General features: G+C 36.1%; 2 protein-coding genes across 3 annotated transcripts; one reads left to right on the plus strand and one right to left on the minus strand.

Moving 5' to 3' along the window:
* Positions 1-4,225: 4,225 nt before the first annotated feature.
* Positions 4,226-10,162, plus strand: LOC133882151 (filament-like plant protein 7). 2 transcript variants are annotated; one of them, XM_062321259.1, is made up of 6 exons: positions 4,226-4,425; positions 5,677-5,860; positions 6,075-6,222; positions 6,426-8,829; positions 8,927-8,984; positions 9,330-10,162. In XM_062321259.1, the coding sequence occupies exons 2-6, from the start codon at positions 5,762-5,764 to the stop codon at positions 9,816-9,818; spliced, it is 3,198 nt and encodes a 1,065-aa protein (XP_062177243.1). In that variant the 5' UTR covers positions 4,226-4,425; positions 5,677-5,761; the 3' UTR covers positions 9,819-10,162. The 2 variants fall into 2 exon arrangements, with proteins under 2 accessions (XP_062177243.1, XP_062177244.1); XM_062321260.1 differs by lacking the exons at positions 4,226-4,425; positions 5,677-5,860 and having other exon boundaries at positions 6,145-6,284.
* Positions 10,163-12,333: 2,171 nt separating this feature from the next.
* On the minus strand, positions 12,334-18,933 carry LOC133882411 (wax ester synthase/diacylglycerol acyltransferase 11-like). Its single transcript, XM_062321575.1, has 6 exons — positions 17,933-18,933; positions 13,547-13,619; positions 13,373-13,440; positions 13,024-13,236; positions 12,798-12,935; positions 12,334-12,677 (listed from the first exon to the last, which is right to left on the minus strand). Exons 1-6 carry the CDS (start codon positions 18,689-18,691, stop codon positions 12,522-12,524), a joined length of 1,407 nt encoding a protein of 468 aa, XP_062177559.1. The 5' UTR covers positions 18,692-18,933; the 3' UTR covers positions 12,334-12,521.
* Between the last annotated feature and the right edge of the window lie 3,384 nt (positions 18,934-22,317).

A 22,317-nucleotide genomic window follows, 5' to 3' on the forward strand; every position in this document is an offset into this window, starting at 1 on the left:
ATTTAAGATGAGAATGACTTTTTATTGGTGAGAGACAACATTATTCTCATAGAGTTAGAATGGACATGATTTGATTATTGATCTTAATTTATGCAATGCTTCAGCTAGTTTGAGCTGAAATTTTCATAATCATACTTGAACAAGCATTTTCCTTATAGTAACGTTGTACCACGTAAATAGTTCATAAAGTTGACTCGTAATAAGGTATAGTAATTATGAAATATATATATATATATATATATTAAAGAAGTGATTGATCTAAGAATTAGGGTATTCACTTTTTTAAAAGTCTAAATAACAGGTCATTCGTTAGGATTTGTCGTTAAATCCTACAAAAATTCTCCAAATATCCCTGTGTTTATTTTTTTAAAAAAAATATATATAAATTTTTCAAAGATTCAGTTATGGGTATTTTTGTAAATTTCGTTAAATTCTGACCAACACCAAATTTTAGCAGGATTTAACAGCAAATTCTAACGAAACACATGTTATTGAGACTTTTTAAAAAATAGATACCTTAATTTGAAACATTTTGAAGTTCAAATACCTTATGTCAAAAAAAGTAAAAATTCAATACTTGAAAGTTATCCCTTAGAGTTTTTTTTTTTTGTTAGATACAACAAAAACCGATTACAACAGAAAATAAAAAGCACAAACACAATAGGGCCTGAGCAACCCAAAATTTAAACTATTAATGTAAGTATGCGGAGACAATACTTCTGAAGATACGAATCCTTTAGTTCGAAGTATGGATGCCATAAAACCAGAGTCACCGATGATAGTAATTTTACAAGTACATTGAGTCGTCGGAAACACCCAAACAAAAGTAAATAAGAGGAGAAAGGTACAACAAATAAGTCAAATTCAACAAACAAATAAAAAAACAGCAACAACAACTCTGACGAGCTGGCAGGGTGGGAGCCATCCAGCATCCATCCAATCCACCGACCCGAACTGACTTTTATATGTTGAATGAAGTCCGATTTTGATTCTCGAAAGGTAATTTTAGGCGTAAGCAATTATTTTGGTTACTTTTCATTCTTTGAACAAGCAGGCCCTTGAATTCCTTCATGGAATGATTATAAAGGTCGGTGTTTACTGTTCAATCTTTTTTTGTTGCCCGTTGTGTCTTTTTTGTAGTCAGTAATTCCAGCTGAAAACAATAAAGCCAGATTCTAATGATTATGGTTAAATGAGGGTAAAAAATAATTACCATCCCCATATTATTTTAATATTTTGTCCACTTTTTCCAAAGTAAAATCGGTGGGAAAGCCAATTACTTTGAAAATTGAAAGGCGGTGAAAGTTGGGCATGCTTTCTTTTTTGTTTCTGGTGAATGGTGATGCCATTAATTGCACAACGACATTAATATTATTGTATTTGCTGTATGTTGACAAACAAATACGACTTGTAGTTTGTAGAATTCAATGCTCTTTATTGCATTGACACCATTGTCTTTACTCTCTCTGTTGTTGAGTTAATTCCCATCCCCTTCAATCTGTGGCTTAGATTTTGCCACGTAAGTTAAGTCAAATCTAGACCTTTAAAAACAGGAGATTTATTTTGTCCACCCACACTTAGGTCGCCCAACCAATCACATACTCCTATTCGTCCTCTAAGCTCAAGTGCCCAACACCAACCACTATAGTCCTACAATATGTAAAAACTTGCATTAATTTATTTTATATTAATTAAATAAAGATAGTTATAATTATTTATTTAAATCGAGTATTTTAATTACTTATAGCATTATGGTGTGGAAGTTATTTAGTAGTAGGTTTCTCAAAGTTAAAGTTGGAGTTATGTCTAATTAATTTATTTGTATTAGGAGTTTATCTTAGGGTAGAGGTAAGAGTTCATCTTTTATTCTATATTTTTATAATTTTTTTTATTTATACGCGTGAGCGATTAATAAAAAGTAAAATCACAAACCTTATGTTTGAAAATGTATAAGAACCTAGCAAATTATCCTATTGTGTCAGAAACCTCCCAAGTTTTGTTGTCGTTTAGGTGAAGCTACCCACTCAACGGCAAGAACTTGTGACCAGCTTCCCAACACGCATGTCAAACGGCTCCTTTTGCATCTTCTTCCAAGTGGAGGGAGTGTTTTGGGTTCTTGAGGGATGCGGAGAGCCGTGATGCAAAGGACTCACGAGAGTGGTGGATTGACAGGTAGTGGTGGTACTGGTGCGGCGAGCCCATGGGGCTTGACCCATTCGACATTTTCTTGATGTTGTGGTTCGACGGGGTTTGCATAAAGTAAACATGTCTACGAGGTGAGCACTAGGGTGATTTGGACGGTAACGGACAATAGTAGTGGTACTAGTGACAACGACGATTATGGCGGTTAGGGTTGGGCATGGAGGAGGAATAAGAGTGTATGATTGGTCGAGGGATTTAGTGTGGTTGGACTAAATTGACTTCAACTATTTTGGACCCTTAGATTTGATTTAACCAATGTGGCAAAATTTAAACCACAAATTGGATTATTGGAGGAAATAAAAGAGAGGTGAGCCACACTCCCTTGCAAATTAAAGAAAATTATTAGTGTCTTGGTTAATTGATGGACATAAAACCAAATTAGCATCAAAAGGCTTTCATTAGTGACCCAGTTTTAATTTTATCGTGATAATTCAGTCCTATCATCAAGCCTACTATTATAAGCAAATCGCTCATTTCTTTCTGATTTAGTGTAACTTACATCTTGAGGAAACTTGTCAAGGATATTATTACCATAAAATCTCATTAACTGAGGCTTGATTTTATCAAGTCAACTCTCTCAATGCAATGTCCCATATTGTTTAGGTATGAGAATGGATATATGCTTATATGTGTATTCGCATCCTTCTTGACACAATTCGTTTTAAAACTGTGATGTCTATGAACCTATTAGAACTCTGCAGTTAAGCGTGCTTCTATCAGAGTAGTACCGAAATGAGTGACCTTCTAAGAAGCCTAATTCGGGAGAGTAAAAAACGAACAGTATTGTGTCGTTGGGGGTAGGTCGTTACAAATTATCCAATTTTGAATTATTTTTTAATTAGAGGTTCTATCAATAAACATTTATTGTTCATAAGAAAACTATATTAAACCCCTCAAATCAACACCCCATTTTTATAAAGACACTCTTAAATTGCCCTTTTGTCACCAAATTACTACAAAATTGTGAACAGCAACATAAAGGTGATTTGGATGTTTTAAGTAAAAAAATGTGTGCAACTTTTCGTCCATTTTAAGATCAAAATCAAAGGAATATTGTAAAATGTAATAGATTGGTAATTTGAAGAGTTGGGTATCACAAATGTAACTTGAAGATATCTTAGGAAAATAGGAATATCAGTTTGAGGTTAAATATAATTCCACTTGTTTTTAATTGTTATTGTATTGTTGTAATAATAGGATTAGGACTATAATTACCTGTTCAAACAAGTGAGCTCTATTATAAGAACAACAGTTGATCGTGGGCCGAAATAATAGTCCGAAATACCTACAAAGAAAGGGAAAGTTTAGTACAAAAGTTTGTCGGAGCGTTGAGGAGAAAAACACAAACAGCTAGGAAACTCTTTTTTTGAGCTCATAATAAAGCATGTTAAGACACCACTTAATTTAAAAGCTTAAGCCTATGAGTTTGGATTTAATTATGCTATATAAACTACTCATTCTTTTTAAATTTTAACAATGTGAGACAAAAACCTTACAAGTGAACTCCCCAACAACAACAAAGAGAACTGTTGCTAAAAGAGAGAATCTTAATGCGATATTTTGCGACTGTACTCGTGCCAACCGGTCAATACAGGGCAAGAGGTCCGACTGAAGCCCTTCACCATTACAGTGGGACAGATTACAATTTGTACATAGAATTGCAGCCGATCCGTAATGATATGCAAGAGTCGTATATATATATTAGTGGCAAAAATTATTCAACGCCATATCTATCTATCATGAGGGTACCCACAGAGCATGAAACTGACAGCCGAAGCTGTGTCCCCATCTCATCAAAACCAAGGCTTAAAATGTGCATCGCCCACTCTCTTTTCACCTCTTTTGTCACCGTTTTGTCTCTTTATATGACTCCTCTGCTTTTGGCCATATCATCTTTGATCCTTTTTTACTTTACCTATTTTCTACGTGACATTATCTTTGTGGGTCCCACTCTCTCTCTCTCACTCTCACTCTCACTCTCACTCTCATTATGCTCAGGTGGGTGTCGGTGGAGAGCAAGCATCCTATGATGTTTTCCTTATTCTCTTTCACTTTCATTTCCAAACGTTGAACTTTCTTTTTTGGTGCATTCATTGGTTCCAACCCATGCCTCTCGCTCTCTGTGTCTATCTCTCTGATCTCACTCTGTTGGTTTCTGATCACAGTGTATAGTGGTGGGTGATCCTTCAACTGATAAGCATCTCTGGGGCTACACTTGACCAGGTGAGAGCCTGCTACAGCTTGAACTCGATCACATGCACTGCCCCTTTCACTCTTATCTTTAATTTTCAAGTTTTTTCGATTTCATTTCTTTTCTTTATGGCAGCTTACATTAGTGTTTGCATGTTGCATTTTAACCATTATTTTCAGTTCTAGTGATTCTGACTTCATCTGTGAGATCATTCATGTTGCCTTCATAATAATTTGATGGGAAAGGCCAGACGGCCAGACCCTTGTTTTTTGGGGGATATTTTTCTGAGAAGATTTTCATCCAGACAGTCACTTAGAAATAATTGTTGATTTTGTAAGACCATTTATGTTTAGCATATGACTCTGTTCATTGTTTGTGAGGCTTAGTTTGAAACTTGAGAGTTATTTTTTGGTAAAGTATTAATTAAATGATAAAATTTACCATTTTCTATCGAGTAGATTGAATTCTGCTTCCATGCACTAGTATACATTACTTTCCTAGAAAGAAGTATTAACATACATTAGTTAAATGTTTTCAATTCCTTGTTGTCTTTTGTTATTCCGCATGTTAGGCCTCACTGATTAAGGGATAGTTTGAACCTATGTGTAAAGGAGAGTTTTACAATATAGCTTAATCTTTTGGGATAAGTAGTGATTTAACATCCTTATTTAGAATCTCCTCCTAGTTATCATCATAGCTAGGACAAAATATTTTCTAAATTCCCTTGTTGTATTTTCCCCTTTCACATGTGCCCCAGAAAAAAGTGCAGTCTGTTGCAACTAGTTATCTCTGAAGTTTGTTGTCTTGGCATAGAGATAAATATTGTACATATACAATTTCAACTCTAATTACCTTATGACCGATGTTTATTGCAAGGGAGATTCTTATAAAGTCACCATAACTTGGGTTTTTTCTTTTCACTTAATATTTAGGCAAAGTTATTGAAAGTTATGAATAATTTACTGAAAGGTTTCACCTTTCAATAACCACTAGTATTTACTTGTCGATAAGGATATTTACTGAAGTGTTTAGTTTTGCTCACCAGTGAAAAAGGATATTTCCTAATCAAGTTATTGTGAGTTAGGTTGAATTCAAGTCACCTTACAAAGTACCCTTATTGCAATTATCAGTAACTGTATGTTTATAATAGTGGAAGGCTAAAGATTGATTAGTAAAGCATTGAAAAAGCTGAATGTTTCAACGACCAAAAGCTGTCACCTCTGTTTCTAAGTTATATGCACTTGCTTTATGTGTCTTTAATTTTTAATTTGATGCTGTCGCAGGAAATATTCTTGTTAATAGATGGTTTTTGCACATCTGTATTGAGCCCCCCCTCCCCCCCCCCTCTCTTGAATAGCAACTGAAATCATGGACCATAAGTCATGGCCATGGAGGAAAAGATCTTCAGAGAAGACAATTGTTGCAGCTGAAAAAGTTGCTGTTCCCTTAGGAAGATCTGAAGAAGAGGTAATGGAGGCTTCTCTTGTTCATCTACCTCAACTCCTTTCACGTCTCCTTTTTGCATCTTGCATATGCCTTTTCCATTTTCTGACTTTTTTTTTTTCCTTCCACATTGTGAGTAACTTACATCTTCGTGTGAGCACCTCATAGTGCATGGCCTTTTACTTTGTCAGAGAGATGTTAAATGTGATTAATATATCATCTATATTTCACTTATTAGATATGTACACTTTCACCACTGAATGAAGAAGGACCAGAGAGATCTGTGAACAATCTCAATGAGAAGTTAGCCTCAGTACTCCTTGATTGTCATGCTAAAGACAAACTTGTTACAAAACGTGCGAAAAGTGCTCAAGAAGCCAATAAAGGTGATTCACTGTTATCCTTACCCCTCCTCTTTTCCCCACCTTCGATGATGCTTCCTTTGGAGGTTAGTTGTATTGGTATATCTGCAAATCATCCTTTACTTTTTTTCTTTTTCTTTTTTTGAGAGGCAAATCATCCTTTACTAATCCTTCTTTGATGCACACTTTGGCCTTCTGCTGACTCAATAAACAAAATCTTCTTTTAGGGTGGGAGAAAGCTGAAGCAGCATGCCAGAAACAAGAACCAAATGAACCTTTGAGACAGGGAACAGTTGCAAATGAACTACTAGCTTGTTCAGATGCTGCACTGAAGGAATGTATGCAGAAGTTATGCTCTGTTCAAGAAGAGCAGGAGCAAAGAATACATGACGCCATCATGAAAACATCAGGAGAATATGAGAAGGCCCAGAGGAAATTGGAGGAGAAGTTGGAGGAGAGAAGTAAACAGCTTGCAAACTTAGCTATTGAGAATACTCAACTGAGTAAGGCCCTTCTAACCAAAGAAAAGGTTATTGAAGAACTACAGAAACAGAAATCTCAGGCAGACGCAGAATTCAATGTGCTAATGTCTAGATTAGATTCTGTGGAAAAGGAAAACACTTATGTAAAGTATGAGTTTCATATACTTGAGAAGGAGCTTGAGATTCGAAATGAAGAGATGGAATATAACCGTCGATCTGCTGATGCAGCACACAAGCAACATCTGGAAAGTGTGAAGAAAGCCACAAAGTTGGAAGCAGAATGTCAAAGACTCCGTCTCCTCATGCAAAAACGGCTTCCAGGTCCTGCTGCTATGGCAAACATGCAGAGTGAAGTTTATATGCTGGGAAGGAATCACACAGATATGAGAAGAAGAAAGCAGAATCCTACAAGAGATCTGATTGTCCGAGAAGCTACAAAAGAGGCCTCTCCTGAAATTCCCAGTAAGAAGATCAGTTTCATGATTGAGCGATTACGTGATGTGGAAGAAGAAAACAAGGCTCTAAAAGAAATTATAACCAAGAAGAACACTGAACTCCATTCTTCAAGAATCATGTATGCTCGAACAGCTTCCAGATTATCACAGACTGAGGCTCATGTTACAGAGCTTTCTAAATGTCAAAAATCCATGGAGTTGACTAGGTATAGTCCTATATCAAGTGAACTTTCTCTATTGGCCGGTTCTGAAATTGGTAGTGATGATGGGATTAGTTCTTCTGGATCTTGGGCTAATGCTCTAATTTCAGAATTGGAGCACTGCCGAAATGCGAAACTCAAAAATCCACTGGCATATAAAGCAGCTTCAGACATGAGTTTTATGGATGATTTTGTTGAGATGGAGAAACTGGCAATAGTTTCTGTGGATACACCTAGGAGTGGGTGTTACCCCAATCGGATTGCTAAGGATCTAGTTCCATTTTCAGGTCATTCTGGTTTGAGCGATAGTAAACAGGAGATGCAATTGAAAACCGAACCAACTGAGAAAACTTTTGACTGGCTTCAGGTTGTTTTACAAGCAATGCTGGAGCAAAAGCGTATTTCAAAACGAAGTCTACATGAACTTTTTGAGGATATCAAAATTGCTTTGGGTTATATAAACCATCCAACTACACATGAAGTTGAGACAACTGCAATCCCAAGGCATCCTGGAGTGTCTGACCCTCTCCATGCTAGTGGTTATACCACTTTGAAATCTCCAAACACATCTCCACTTGTAGATTCCTCGAATGGAGCTTCTGCCATTGACACCTCAGTGGAAGAAAAGGGCAGCCAATGTAACCTATCTAACCTGAGTAAGTCAATCCATAAAATCATCAAGCTGATTGATGGAGTTAATCCAACATCTTCATTCAGTCGTAAAACTCCAGCAGATTGGTCTAAGAGGGATCAAAATTCCAAACCGTTCCCTCCAGCAACATCAGCAGACTACTTTGTCCGTGTTTTCCAGTGGAAAAGTTCAGAGCTAAGTGCTGTTCTACAACAATTTGTTTGTACTTGTACTGATCTATTAAATGGAAAAGCAGGTATTGAAAAATTTGTCATGGAACTGATGTTTTCTTTAGACTGGATTATTAATAATCACGTGAGCCCTAAAGATGCTTCAAGCGCAAGAAATAAGATCAAGAAGCATTTTGGTTGGATGGAATCCCAAACAGAAAATGAACCTGGAATTCATACATCCGAAGAGCAGTCATTGTGTTTGCCATTCATTGCTTCATCGCATGACCAAGATGTTTTGTTCCAAATGGAGGATGTTCATTGTAAACTGCAAGAAGAAAACAGCAGATTAAAAGACGAATTGAAGAATCAGGAAGCCGCAAAGAAAGATATGGAAGCTAGGTTACAGTCAGCAACTGGTAAGATTGAGGTCTTAATGACACAACTTCGAGAATCGGAACAAAGCATTGGAAACTTACGAGCAGAACTGGAAACAAAGGGGATGATTGAAGATCAGATTGAAAATCAAAAGTTGATAAATGAAGATCTCGATACGCAGCTTACTGTTTCCAAAGCTAAATTGAATGAAGTTTTCCAGAAGTTCTCCTCTTTGGAAGTTGAATTGGAGGATAAAAATAACTGCTGTGAAGACTTAGAGGCAACATGTCTTGAGCTTCAACTCCAGCTAGAAAGGTAACCACTGATTTCTTAGTTCTTTATTCTTTGCAGACAAAGCAAAACAATTTCCTTACAAGTAGGAGAATTCTGATTTCTGAAATATAACTCGCAGTGTTGCAAAGGAAACTCCGAAGTACAGTTTGAATCAACAGGGAAAGCAATCCCAAAATGTAAGTTATTGACATCTTGTTGTGTTAAAAACAGATCCATATGTATATAGCTGTACAAAACCCTGTATTTAACTGAAAGCAGGTATTATGTTATATGAATTGAATTATTTAGTACTATAAACTGATCATATACAATAATCTGTGTTTTAAATAACAGAGTATTGTTAAAGTTAGCTAGTAAAGAGTTATTACATAGAAATATATGATACGTGAATCATCTCGTTTACGTAGTGGTTTGATTTTACATGGAGTTCAATCTCTTCCAAATTATCAACATTCAAATGCAATTGTAAGAGAGAAAATTACTATATTGTATCATATTAAACTTGTTTATCGAACTCTCAGGGTTGGGAGATCACAACAGCTTCCATAAAGTTGGCGGAGTGCCAAGAAACCATCCTACATCTGGGAAAACAGCTGAAGGCTCTAGCTTCACCTAGGGAAACGGTACTGTTTGACAAGGTTTTCTGTAACACCAGTGCCGCTGCTCCGACCACTGATAATAAAAAATTGAACAAGCGTTCCTCCCTACGTGACCGAATGATAGCTGAGGATGATACTAAGGCAGAGATTCTCAAGTCTCCCAAAATTAAAGAAACTACAAGCACTGCAGACACACAGAAACAACTTGTTCTTCATTCTGATAGCTATAATGCTTCTTGTGCTCTTAATGCCCTGGTACATACTCCAGAATCATTTCTTGGGTCGAAGCACAAAGGAGGTAACAATGCAGTCGGTGCACTAGCTTTTGTCCCAAGTAAGAAACAGGGAGGATTTGGTTTGCTAAGGAAGCTTTTGCTGAGAAGGAAGAAAGGAAGCAGCAGGAGATCTTGATCCCCTGTTAAGGCATGAGAAAAGAAAGGCAAAGAGCCCAAGCTGGAAAAACTGCCCATAAGCAACAAGTCCCAGTAAAGCAATACAACCAGCAGTTGATATTAATGAAATTTGACTGTTCCATCTTGATTAATAGAGAAAGTGAAAGTTTGGGCTTCTTTTGTCTTTTGTCTTCTTTTTTTTTGTTCTTTTTATCCAAACAAAGAAAAGAGATAGGGATTTGTTTTTTGGCAAGTGTTGCTGTTGATGATGTACATATCTCTTGGTTTGAAGACAATCAAGTTGAGAATGATGGTACTGACAAGAAATGTTTGTTATGCTTAATATCTTTGTTTGATGATGTACATATCTCTGGTTTAAGTCATGTATGAGGTATTCTTGTCATGGTGCCAGGCACAGCAGTCAAAGAAGATACAAGGCAAGCAGTGGTCATAAATGAAGGTAGGTCAACTAGGAAAGAGAAACTTTTGATTTAGATAATGCAATGGTTTTCAACGTGGTTCATGCATTTTGAACCATTTCAGTCATCTTAAAAAGCCGCAAATCATACCAGAGTAATTTACTCTATAGAAAGAAGACTCATGTCTCCATTATATCCCCTCAAAATTGACGTGGCTCGTAAAGATTACCTTTGACATTTTCCCATCTCATAGAATTAAAAAGAAAAATTTATATGATTTTTTTAAGTATTAAACGGACAACTAAAAACAATGGTATAGCTTATAAGATTGTTCAAGAGCTAACTTTCATGATTATAAGGGTCGTTTCAATGATATTCTCTATTTTTTTTCATTGTCAATATTAAGAATAGAACATGTTGCTCTAATAAGACACTTTCACAAGTACTACGTTAGTACGTTAGCTTCTCTTCTAAGTTCTAACATGGGAAATCCCCCAACCTTGCAAACTGTTCAATGTATGTCTTATGTCTTCAACAATCTGTCCAATACTACTCCTGTTTTGCTATTAGATTTCACTGCATTCACTATCTATAATAAGATCGATCAATGTATTTGTTGTATTGCTGCCTACAGAATGGGTGTGGCAATGCTTGTATATACAGCAGTGATAATCTTATCATTTACACAGTAGCTACAATTCAAATTTTAAAACAGATTGCTAAGGTTTATCTTGTTCTCCATGAGTGTCATCTTTATCTGGTTGTTGCTGAATGCTGGTGATCTGCATTATCTGTAGATGGTCCAATACTATCTGCACTATATCTCTTTCAAGCATGAATCTCAGGAGTCCCAGATCACGACTGAATTCTGTTGCAGTGTTGCCAAAGCCTCTAATAAAATTGTTTCTGGTATGGTAACTAATGGCGACCTCCATAACCACATTAAAGAAAATCAAAGCATTTCGGAGGGTTACATTTCTTTTTCAATTCCTACATGCTCACGTGCATGTTTTTGACATAAGACTTACGAATCTGGATTCTCAGCAATTTTTTGTATAGATTGCAAGCAATTTTAGCAATAAATGTGAGAAAGCCTCTATCCCACCTGCCCCTAACAAGTGGACGGATTGCCTAAAACTTGCTTGGGCAAGTGGGCCAAATAAAAGCTCTATCAAATTTACTATCTGAATTGTTAACAATTCGATGAGCAAAATTGCTGAAAATATATTTTCAAGACAATAAATACTCAAATGTCTTGAGCCTTAAATGTAGAGACCTACTCCCGCTAGGGACAATGGATAACAAATACGGCATCTACAGATGCCACATAGTGGCTTATACTCATGAATGACTGTCCTTTATGCTTGTCTAAATCATTAGAACAACGCCAATGATTTAACAGCAGAAACTGTGACAATCATGGAAGTTGTTTGTTATATTAATTTTTATTCGATTAAAAAGAAGGGTAAAAAAAAAAAAAAAAAAAAAAAAGAAGGACTGAGGCATCTTGTTACATGACCACTAAATATATACCCAACTACCCAAGTTCACTCTAATTTGACTTCAAAGCCATTCTGACTCAAGTTTAGGATTTCTTTGTATTGTGAAATATAAATTCCTGGCAGAAAACATTTACAATGTCCCAAAAACATCATGAAATCTATACATGGAAGTTTATAGTTCAACTCCTAAAGTAATTGCTTCTACAATCAAATTAGCCACCTTTTGTTTCTTTACTAATTTCTGTTTGGAAATTTGACTAAAAATTTATTGTATATTCAATCCATGTGGATTTATGACCATATAACAAAAGGAACCGGATCCCCCATTAATTTGTCGGGCAGCAAATGTGAAAGAGTTCTTTTGAAACCCACTTGTTCAAGCAGGTGGGCAAACAACCTAAAACTTACATGGACATGTTAGACCCATATTAGCTCTCTCACATTTACTACCAGAATTGCTAACAATCAAGACAACAAAATTACGAATCTATCCAGTGTTAGAGAATACACTCTCCATATATTTGGGGATTTGGTTTGAGAAATATATTGTAATTATAATCAATCAAATTTGATTGATTTGATTGCTTACCATACTTATCTACACAAACCCTCATATAAACAGAAGTCTATTGTATTTCGAAAACATCAAAAGAAATAAGAGTAAAATGTAGCCATTTGAGCTTTATCCTGTGGACGTTAGTCATTGACCGAACCACGTAAAATTTATTGTCTCTATTTATTTATCCGCTTTATTTTATTTTAGCATTATGTTTTCTTTCATCCAAAAGAAACAGGTTCCTCCTAGATTTTGTTCATGGCTACAGCCGCTTCCTTCATTCCAAGCAAGGCCTCTTCAAAGCACTCAGCAAGAAATTCTGGGTCAGGAATGATATTTTTGGCCACCAAAATTTGCATGTCAGCCCTTCCTGCATAGCTCACCATGTGCATTGTGAGTGCCTGCAGAACCAACCAGCAAGTTAACCAAAGTTATTTACGTACAATTATCATTTACCTTATAATATTCCTATAAATCTTTGGAGTACAATCAGGAAATTAAAGTGGGTTCAGAGGGTGTACATGGGGTAGGCTCGATGAATTCACCCTCATGTAAGTTATGGGGTTGGTTCCAACTGTGAGCTTCTCTTGTGGGCCAACCACGTTAGAGATTGTGAAGCTAGTATTGCAAATAATCCTGTAGTTAAGAAAGCCAGCAGCCTACAGCATAAAAGAGAGAATTGTTCATATTAAATAAGCAATTGCAATTTCTTTTTCCAAACACAATATTGCTTAATTAAGTATCTACCTTTGATCCCAAGTAGGACATTACAAAATACCCAATTTTGTAAGAGAAATGAGCCTCTAAAGATTGTTTCTTCTGATCAATCATCGCCTTAGCTCTCTTCAGATACTGTAGAGGATCAGAACCACTCTTATGGTAATAAACAGGTAGGAGAATCATGCCAAATTTGTTACCCCACCGTGATCCTGACTTGTCTTTCATCAAATCTGATAGATCCTGATCAAACCCAAATGTTTGAATTTCAATTATGTCTTAAAAACTATATATATATATATATATATATATATATATAATTAAAATGATGAAGAATAGACAATAGAACAAGAAAATAAAAAAGAAGGCCATAACTGACCTGCAATCCTGATTGTTCTCTTAAATTAACCATGGCTACCCCGGTCAATCGAAGCCCTTCTCGCAGAGCTAACAGTGACAATCAAACTTAATATTGTTATGATGATTTGTTGTCACTTATGTTTGATTGAAATGTAGAAGTACAACACTAGTTATATAAAAAAAAAAAATTTACCATTTGGTCTTCGGTGATCAAGATATCTTGATAATCCTGATGATATCACCCCAAAGAGAACGTCATTAATGGTCTGCATGATGAGATGAAATCCACAAATCATAGTATAAGCATCAAAGTATGAGTCCTCACAAGTTATGCATCAAACTTTCATTATGGAAACTACACAGTGCCATCCAACAAGGGGAATTTAGGGGATTAGTTAATCCATCTTTCTCAATTTTTTTTTTTTTTTTTTGGGGGGGGGGGGGGGGGGGGTGGGGGGAGGCAAAGAAAAAAGGAAAAAAAAAGTCGGGCTGCAAGGGAAAAAAATGTTAAATGCATTTATTATGCTGTCAAGCAATAACATCATCAGTCATGCTATAGGTAACAGTGCTCTAACCTCATTTGGGGAAACTACCTGAAAGGAGACTAATAATATTTCTTAGCACAAATATCGTGCAAGCCAAGTTGCAGCCTTTTCAACCCCTTAACGTGCCCTCGTGTGACTGCAGTTTTTGGGAAATGATGATGCTAGGAATGCAGCCATTTAAGAGTAAGAGGATGTCACTATTGACATTAATCTCGTTTTCTCCTATTCCTTGCACTACCCCTTTTCTAACTTTCCGTTCTCACATCAACCATATGCAGAGTCGAAGAAGAGGCTGCAATTGCAGACCATGACATCTACATACGAGTATGACAAACCATTTTATTCTAAGCTCAACCTTAACCATTGAAAAAAACTACAACACCTATGCTGTAGTTTTTTTACAGCACCTAAGCCTAATCATTTTATATATATATAAGTAATCGAAATATCATTAAAAGCATAAATTGCAACCAGGTACACATGAAGTATATAAAAGAAAACATCTACTTAGCTAGAGGAAAAAAAAAAAAAAGCAGCAGTCAACCTAATGTACTTTAATGCTGCATGTACACAAATCAGAAACCTAGCATTTTAAATAACTAACTCTGCTAGTGTATGTACTGGAATTACTAAATTTGCTTCCATCCGGCATCTACACAAGTCAATGTGCTATAATTCCAAGTCAAATGTTCGGTCAAGTTTCAAGAGAAGCGAGTATTTTGGAGTTTTAAAAATCAAGAGCCTAATGCACATAATGGACAATTCCCACTAAAAGCAATCAACATAATTAACCAGTTATCCAGTAGACTGAGTTTTAAGATAGAAAACAAAGTTCTATGAGAGAGAGAGAGAGAGAGTAGAACCCTCTCCAATCAAGTTAAAAGCCAGTTGACCATATGGAAAGTGATATAGAAGGCATGCCCTTATGATTAGCTATGAAAGTGAACTGACTACGCCTATTCAACCCATGATAATGAGTGGGTGGGGATTTGAACCAACTATCTAATAAGATCAAGATGCTCCATCTGATGAGTCATGTTGGAAATAACTAAGGTTCAGATTTTAGCTTGAATTTGTAACTTAAAATCATTCTTTGAGCAATCTGCAGTTTACAAAATCACAGAAGACCTGAACAAGTCTTCGGGAGTTTATGAGGGAAAGCCGGGGATCTATTTGTAAGAAGTCCATTAAAGGCTTTTCATTTCTGCCCAAATCCACAATATTTTCATTGGATTTGGACAAGAAACAGTGGAGCAAAATGGAGGTTTTGTCCCTCCAGATACTCTGCTTTTCTTCCTCACTGTCCCAAAGAAGGGATTTTCTCTATTCCTTTGCTCTTTGCTTTCCCTTTAACTAACCCACTCCAACTCCTCCCCCCCAACCCAACCCCAAGTTATAAGTTCTACACAATTTCTAGATTGGAAATGATCCACGTTCCATTTCAGAACAAGCTGAAAAGACACAATGGCATTACTTATTATAATTTTCTTACAAATCCAGGGTATTTTCCCGAGTGACTTGCTCACCATGCTCCAATTTGAAACGTCTATAATTACTCTTTACACAATTCAATAGAATGACCATTATATTCAAGATCACTCTTACAACAAAATATTGAAATTTCAACCCAAGATTACTTGCCCCTTAAGATATACCAATTGATATAACATTACGTGGTAGTCCTGATCCATGTACTGATGCTGAAATAACATGTATTGTACTTGCCGTTCCTATATAGTCTCAAGTACGTGAAGCATCTCAATTCAGAGTCACATTAATAATTCTGGAAACAAGAAAAATCCGTAGACAATATCTACTTCATGTCAAAACATCACTACCTAATAATACTACCATTTAAAAGCACTATAAAGTGGCAGCCATTTGAAATACCATACTCATGAACATAAAATTTCTTTTACCCCCCAAAGCCACGATGAGAGAGAGAGAAAGAAGAGAGAGCTACTGGCCTCCAAAATGCTTAATGAACCTCCACGTTTAGAGTGGCCCCGTTTGTTTCGGCGGAAAACTTTTTCCGGAAAATTTTTTTCCCACTATTGGGTGTTTGGGGCGACTGAAAATTTTGAGCAAACCTGAAGCACCAACCCACCTCTTAGGGCTTGGGTTCACTAGCCCACTGAAGGGGCCAGCAAGCCCAGACCCAAATCGGCCCAGTAACGGTTCCTATGTGGCTGCAAAGGGGTAGGTGCACCTGTGAAGATCCAGATCACCTCCCATACCTGAGTCAAACTCCAATTCCAACTTTGTCGGCGACATTTCAAGAAGAACAATGCTAGAACCGGTGAGAGGGTGCCATACTCCGTTTGGCACAATAACAGGTGGCATTTTAATGCCATTTGAGCTGTGCACGTTATTGGATTATTAGGATCGTTTCTAGTTCAAATGAACCGGAGAGTATCTGATTCCTTTTAGTGTAGAAGTATTTTTATTTTAAAAAATATGAAAAAAACAAAAATACTCCTACATTATAAGGAACTTAATATTCTCCTGTTCATTTGAACTGGAGAGGATCCATTTCCATTATCGGAAGGACTACTAGGAGCATGCCTGTCAAAGCCAGTTGTCAAACATTATAGGCAACCCATGTATGACCTAATCGGAAGATGACACTTGGCGAGGCCATGTAGAGAGAAAGGTCCAAGCCAACTAAAGAAAAAGGGAGCTCCACAAATAAGGTATGGATTCCATCTCTCCATGATAGATCGATCATTCTTTTACTTCTAGGGTTCCTTGCCTATTTTGTGGGTTTAGTCGACTGACTTAGGAATCGGAGGTATCCCCCGCAGGCACACTCGACAAGCCTTCGTGTCGACTCTTCCTTATCGCAGGCATCACAGGTGTTCTTCGTCTTGGAGTTGGCAGGGCTGATTTCAGTATCATCAAAACTAAAAACATTTTCAGTTGACTAAGAAAAACAAGTCTAATGGGCGTAAAGTGGTTTACATTTTTTTCGTTTTGCATAATATTTTTTGCCCCCTCTCCCTCACCCACGCCCCCTAAGAAAGAAAACGAAACTATTCTTTGGCTTTGCTTTAGAACCCGACACTCTCTCTGGCCACTTCGCTCTTCCTTGCCGCTTTCACTCGTCCCACCCAAAACCCCACCGAAGCCCCAAACAACCTTGAAATTCCCCCAAAAAGTTCCACCACCACGTGAACCCTCTGTCTCCGCATCCCATTGCTTCTCTCTCTCGCGGCTTCGAGGCCACCCTCTCGCCTCTCAGCCATGCTCGTGCCACCCTTAGCACTCGAAGAAGGTGAGATTTGCTAGGTATATTTGGCCTACTGTCAGACAACTAGAGTATTCAATGTCTTCCCTTCTTTTGGTTTTAGTTGGTGTGAGTTTTTTGAATTTGGTATTTGTGAGATGATTTTGCTATTGTGTATGCTGATTTTGGGTGGGTGCAGAGACGGCGGTGGTATTTTTGATGGTGCTCTTAGGCCCGTTTGAGTTTGTGATTTCAAAAAGTGCAATTTCAAAATAACGATTTTAAAATGTGCGATTTTAAAAAAAATGATTTTTAAAAACGCAGTTAAGTGTTTGACAAAATCGCAATTTGGCCTTTAAAATCACAGGTTAGCCTTTTAAAATACTGCATTTTCAAAAAAACACTTTTAAAATACTGCGTTTTCAAAAAAACACCACATTGTCTGCAATTTGAATAAACATTTTTCTGCGTTTTCAAATCGCAATTTTTTAAAAACACAGTTTTCAAACGGTTCATTTTTCTGCGATTTGATTTAAAATCGCACTTTTTCTCTACGAAATTGCAATCTCAAACAAACCCTTAAAGCATTTTCAGGTTCGAGCCAAACACTAAGAAAATGTTTTTGAGACGATTCTCAGGTCTGCAACCAAACATAGAAAAATAACCAATTTTCCTTAAAAAAAAATTCAGCTAAAAATATTTTCCGAACCGAAATAAACAGGGCCTAAAGAAGTGAAATAAATAGTCATGTGAAAACAGCTGTCAGCATAAGTTTCTAGCTAATAATAATCATAATTTAAACACCAACCGCACTAGGAACAGCCTTCTTGACCACCTTCATGTCCTCGAGCCGAAAGCTGGCCGTGGCCAGCATCCTCGGCCAGAGCTCCACCCCCGCCCCACCGCTTATAGCCGTTTCCCTGTCACGAAGCCACAAACCCTTCAACCCAAACTCCACCACAAACACCAAAGTGAAGCAAGCCATCATCAGAAACCCCCACAAAACCTTCACCCACTGCCACCAACCCCTCCGGTTCCCTCCCTCACTGTTCCTCCGGCCCCCAAGAGATCCTATCCTGGGCAGCGCGTACGCATCGTCCTCCCTCCTGCAGCACGCCAAGAGCATCGACATCAGCGAGACCCCATCTCCCAACGCGTGGTGAGCGCGGAAGATCGCGCATTTGTGGGCCAGCAAGAGGTGGATCTCCCACAACGGCTTGTCGTAGCTGAGCCCCGAGCTGGTCGACAAGTCGGCCAAGTACTGGCTGACCGCGGACTCGTCGTCGTCCTGGGTAGACACGGGACGGTCCAGGACGATGAAATGGCTGTCCAAGTCGATGTGGGTCCGGCGCCAGCGCTCTCGGCCAGTGGGGTCGCGGACCATGAGGCTGCAGAACCTTGGGTGAGTCAGCATGACCGAGCTGCGCACCTGGGACTTCAAGAACTCCACGTCGATTGGGTACTTAAACCCCATAGCGCAGTATATTACTTGGTTAATTTCGGGCCGGAGAAAGAGCCTGCCGGCCGGTGTTAGTGGCTCGTCGGTTTCGTTTCCCGGCGAACCCATTGGAGAGAGAAGTGTTTGTGTGTGGTCTGAGTGAGCGAGAGTTGGGTCCGTTGTCCGTTAGATTCTACAAGTGAGCAATTGGAGGATCGTTACTTGTTTGTAGGCAGGAGTATTTTCTAGAAATTGCTTGAAACAATTACATTGAAAAAACTAAGTATTCTTTTTCACGGCACCATTGCAAATCAGGCAAAACAAAAAACAAGTTTACGTGTTTCACAGGACCACATGAAATCAAACAGCAAACCAAGAAATCCAGTTCACGGCACAACATTAACGAATTACAAAAAAAAGAGTATCCCTCAAGACAGTTTGCAAGTTGAAAATATTTCTGACTCACTTGTTCAGCATTTATTTGGTAGCCCCACGACCTGGATAGATCTTCCCCTGTCCATTTCAAATGATGTTCATGGCTGGGAGGTTCATGAATATCCTTGTCAGAAAATGGATAAAGCAAAGGAGATTCCATGGCCGTAATACTAGAAAATAATAAGAGTTTTGTTCTTTCTTTTTCTTTTTTCTTTTTTTCTCAAATTAAAAATATTAACAAATAATTTAAAACATACAACAATCATAAAAATACAAAAATAATTTTTATATTTACGTCATATTAAAATATTTTCAAACCAAAAATAAAAAATATTCTCAAAAAAATCTAAGCTTCCGATCCATTCATAGAGCTCTTGGTGATGTCATCAAGAACCATGCTCGACACAAAACTACAAAAATCCTCTCCATTTCATAGTTATAATTTAAAATTGAATACGTGTCTTAGATATCTAATGATTGAATTTTTTTAAAAAAAAAAAATTGTTAGAATTAGACCGGAGTTAAAGAAATAACATTTCTTTTTTAAATTTTCTTAACATTTTACATGGTTTTTACTTTTTACCCATTAAATGACATTATTTTTTTATTTTTTTTTATTCCTCCTAAATTGAATGTTTTTTTTTTTTTTTTTTTTACTTTTTAAAATGTCTCAATTCAATTATTTATTTTCCAAATATAAAAGTATTCAATTATTGATAATCTATTATTTTTATCATTAAAAGATAAATAAGCTTTTCTTTAGATCATGCCAACAGCTAATATAGTGTAAAGAAAAAATAGAGCATAAAGCGCCACATTTTTCGATTGCACACTTGGCCTAGTCCTCTTCCATAAAGTTTAAAACTAGTATATCAATGTGAAGTGATGGCCAACGGCTTATTATAAGTGTTACGTCGATGTAAAATATTTTTTTAATTTTAAAAATATAAATCAATCATTTTTTGATTTATTTAATAAAAACTCTAAAAACTGAGGTTAATTTATTTTTTATTTTTATTTTTTTTTAGTATTTGGCTAATAAGAAACTATAAAGTTTTCTTCTAAATTGAATTATAAATTTGAACAAATATTTTGAACACATGTCAATTTAATAAAATGAACTAAAAAAATTCCTCCGACATAATTTAAAAAATAAAAAATAAAATACCAAAAATTATTTCTATAATTTTTATCCACAAGGCTAGAACCAATTCAAAAGGGATCGAAATTCCCTATTATTGGGGATTTATTATAGGACATAAATTTTCTATAAACTGGTTTGTAGAAAATTTTCTACAATCCACATATAAAAAAGACAAACATGTGAGAAACATATGTTTTTTTTATTAATGCTATTAAAAAAGCATGTAGGAAGCATATGCTATTTAAATAACATGTGTTTCTCACATGACAAGGGACACATGTCAATCTTATATATGAGTTGTAAGAAATTTCTTACAAACCAATTTGTAAAAAATTTCTGTCCTTAATTATATATCTTTAATTGCCCTTCGTTATCGTGTGTTGAGTTTTTTGCCCGAACAAAGAACTCAACCCGCCTAAACAAATTACTTGAATAAGAGAATCTCAGCTACCCTTTTCAAGAACTCTCCTATAATTTTTCAATCCCTCTTTGCCAAGGGATCCAAACCAAATCCACCCAAAAAGCCCCACAGCTGCAACTCATAACGACCATTCATCATGATCACCCTACTTGTGTACTCACTACAATCACGGACGGAGCTATAAGTTCATATGGACAGGGTTAGGAATAAAAAAAAAAAATTGTTGGTAAGGGTCAATAAATTAAATTTTTATTTTTTATCTTGTAATTTTATTTTTACCTAAAAGACTTTTTCTTTTTAGAATTGAGGGGTGGAGGAGGGGGGCATGGCCTATACCGGCCCCCACTAAATCCGTCCCTGAGTACAATGTTGGTCATTTTGTCACGTCGTTAATGAGTAATGATAAGAGACTATTTTCTTATCATCCTTTTATCTTCTCAAATTAATGTGACTCTTAAAATTATTAATAGATTCATGATGAATCGCCATTGAATTTTGATTCAATTGTGATTTTAAAAAGTGCATCAATTTTATGAGAATGAAAAGATAGTCTCTAGCATTAGTACAACGTTATTAATAATTGTCAACCAATATTTATTATATCAATAGATACTCTTGGTCCTCTTTAAAGATCTAATTCTCTCTCACTATATACTCAATTGAGCCTGTTTGGTAACCAATTGAAAAATTTCCAATTCCCATTTCACTTCTCTCAAAAACATCAAATCAAAAACATTCTAACTTTTTTACACTTTTTACATCATATCAATAATTTTTTATTACTATTCAAATAAAAAAATCCACTACAAAACAAAACTTTTTTACTTTTTTATAAAACATCTTCAAATTTTATATCACATCAATCACTTTATATTACTATTCAAATTCACAATCCATTACCAATAAAATTAATTTCACATTGGAACATGATCATCTCTATTTTAAGTGAAATTAAGATAAATTATTTTATAATTTATATTAAATTTTATAGCATCTAACGGTGTATATATTGTTTATGTTACTATGTTATTTAAAATTTAAAATTATGTGACACTATATACACCATTAGATGATGTAAAATTTAATTTAAACCATGGAATAGTTCATCTCTATTTCAAGTGAAATAAAGAAGATCTTATTCCATTAATAAATTGCACCATCTAGTGAAACTATAATTAATATTTATAACTAAAATATCATTCAGACCCTTTTAAACAGCCAATAAAATTGCAAAAGTCGAATTGATGTACATATAACAAACTTGATTAACAACGTTACTTTTATTTAGAATTATTTAATAATGGTTTTCTTTTTTTTTTTCTTTTTTTTCTTTTTTTTGTCATTTTTTAGGATTCAGTGTAAACAACAATGTTTCATCTACCTATCAAAATTTAAAGAGAAACTTGACTAGTTGACTTATCCTTGATATTTCGAAATTTGTGTACCCCTACCCTTAATATTTTAAAAGTTAAAATGCCAAGTTATTATGTTTTAAAATTTTGCAACGTTACCTATTCGTTAGGATTTACTGGCGGTTATTAACGAAGGATGCCAAAATACCTTTGTTTAACAAAATAAAAAAAAATAGAACAACTATAAGTCAGGTGACCCACGACCAAGGCCAGAGGCAAAAGAGGAAGTGCCCTAGCGGCCAAGGGCGATTTGAACTTGGCGTTGACCCTGCACATGGCACTGTTGAGGATGAGGCCATCCCAGGCACGCCCCAACCATTCCTTACGAAGCGTGATGAGGAGC

Source organism: Alnus glutinosa, chromosome 11 (assembly GCF_958979055.1).
Source record: "Alnus glutinosa chromosome 11, dhAlnGlut1.1, whole genome shotgun sequence".
In the NCBI taxonomy this organism is placed as follows: domain Eukaryota; kingdom Viridiplantae; phylum Streptophyta; class Magnoliopsida; order Fagales; family Betulaceae; genus Alnus; species Alnus glutinosa.

Bases quoted from the DNA above. Each gene is read 5' to 3' on its own strand.
- LOC133882411 (XM_062321575.1), bottom strand. From the start codon at position 18,691: ATGGGTTCGCCGGGAAACGAAACCGACGAGCCACTAACACCGGCCGGC. The intron at 13,441-13,546 runs GTAAATTTTTTT...TGTCACTGTTAG, and splicing joins TGATCACCGAAGACCAAATG to CTCTGCGAGAAGGGCTTCGA. The intron at 12,678-12,797 runs GTACACCCTCTG...TTGGTTCTGCAG, and splicing joins ATTCATCGAGCCTACCCCAT to GCACTCACAATGCACATGGT.
- LOC133882151 (XM_062321259.1), top strand. From the start codon at position 5,762: ATGGACCATAAGTCATGGCCATGGAGGAAAAGATCTTCAGAGAAGACA. The intron at 6,223-6,425 runs GTGATTCACTGT...ATCTTCTTTTAG, and splicing joins TGCTCAAGAAGCCAATAAAG to GGTGGGAGAAAGCTGAAGCA. The intron at 8,830-8,926 runs GTAACCACTGAT...TATAACTCGCAG, and splicing joins CTTCAACTCCAGCTAGAAAG to TGTTGCAAAGGAAACTCCGA.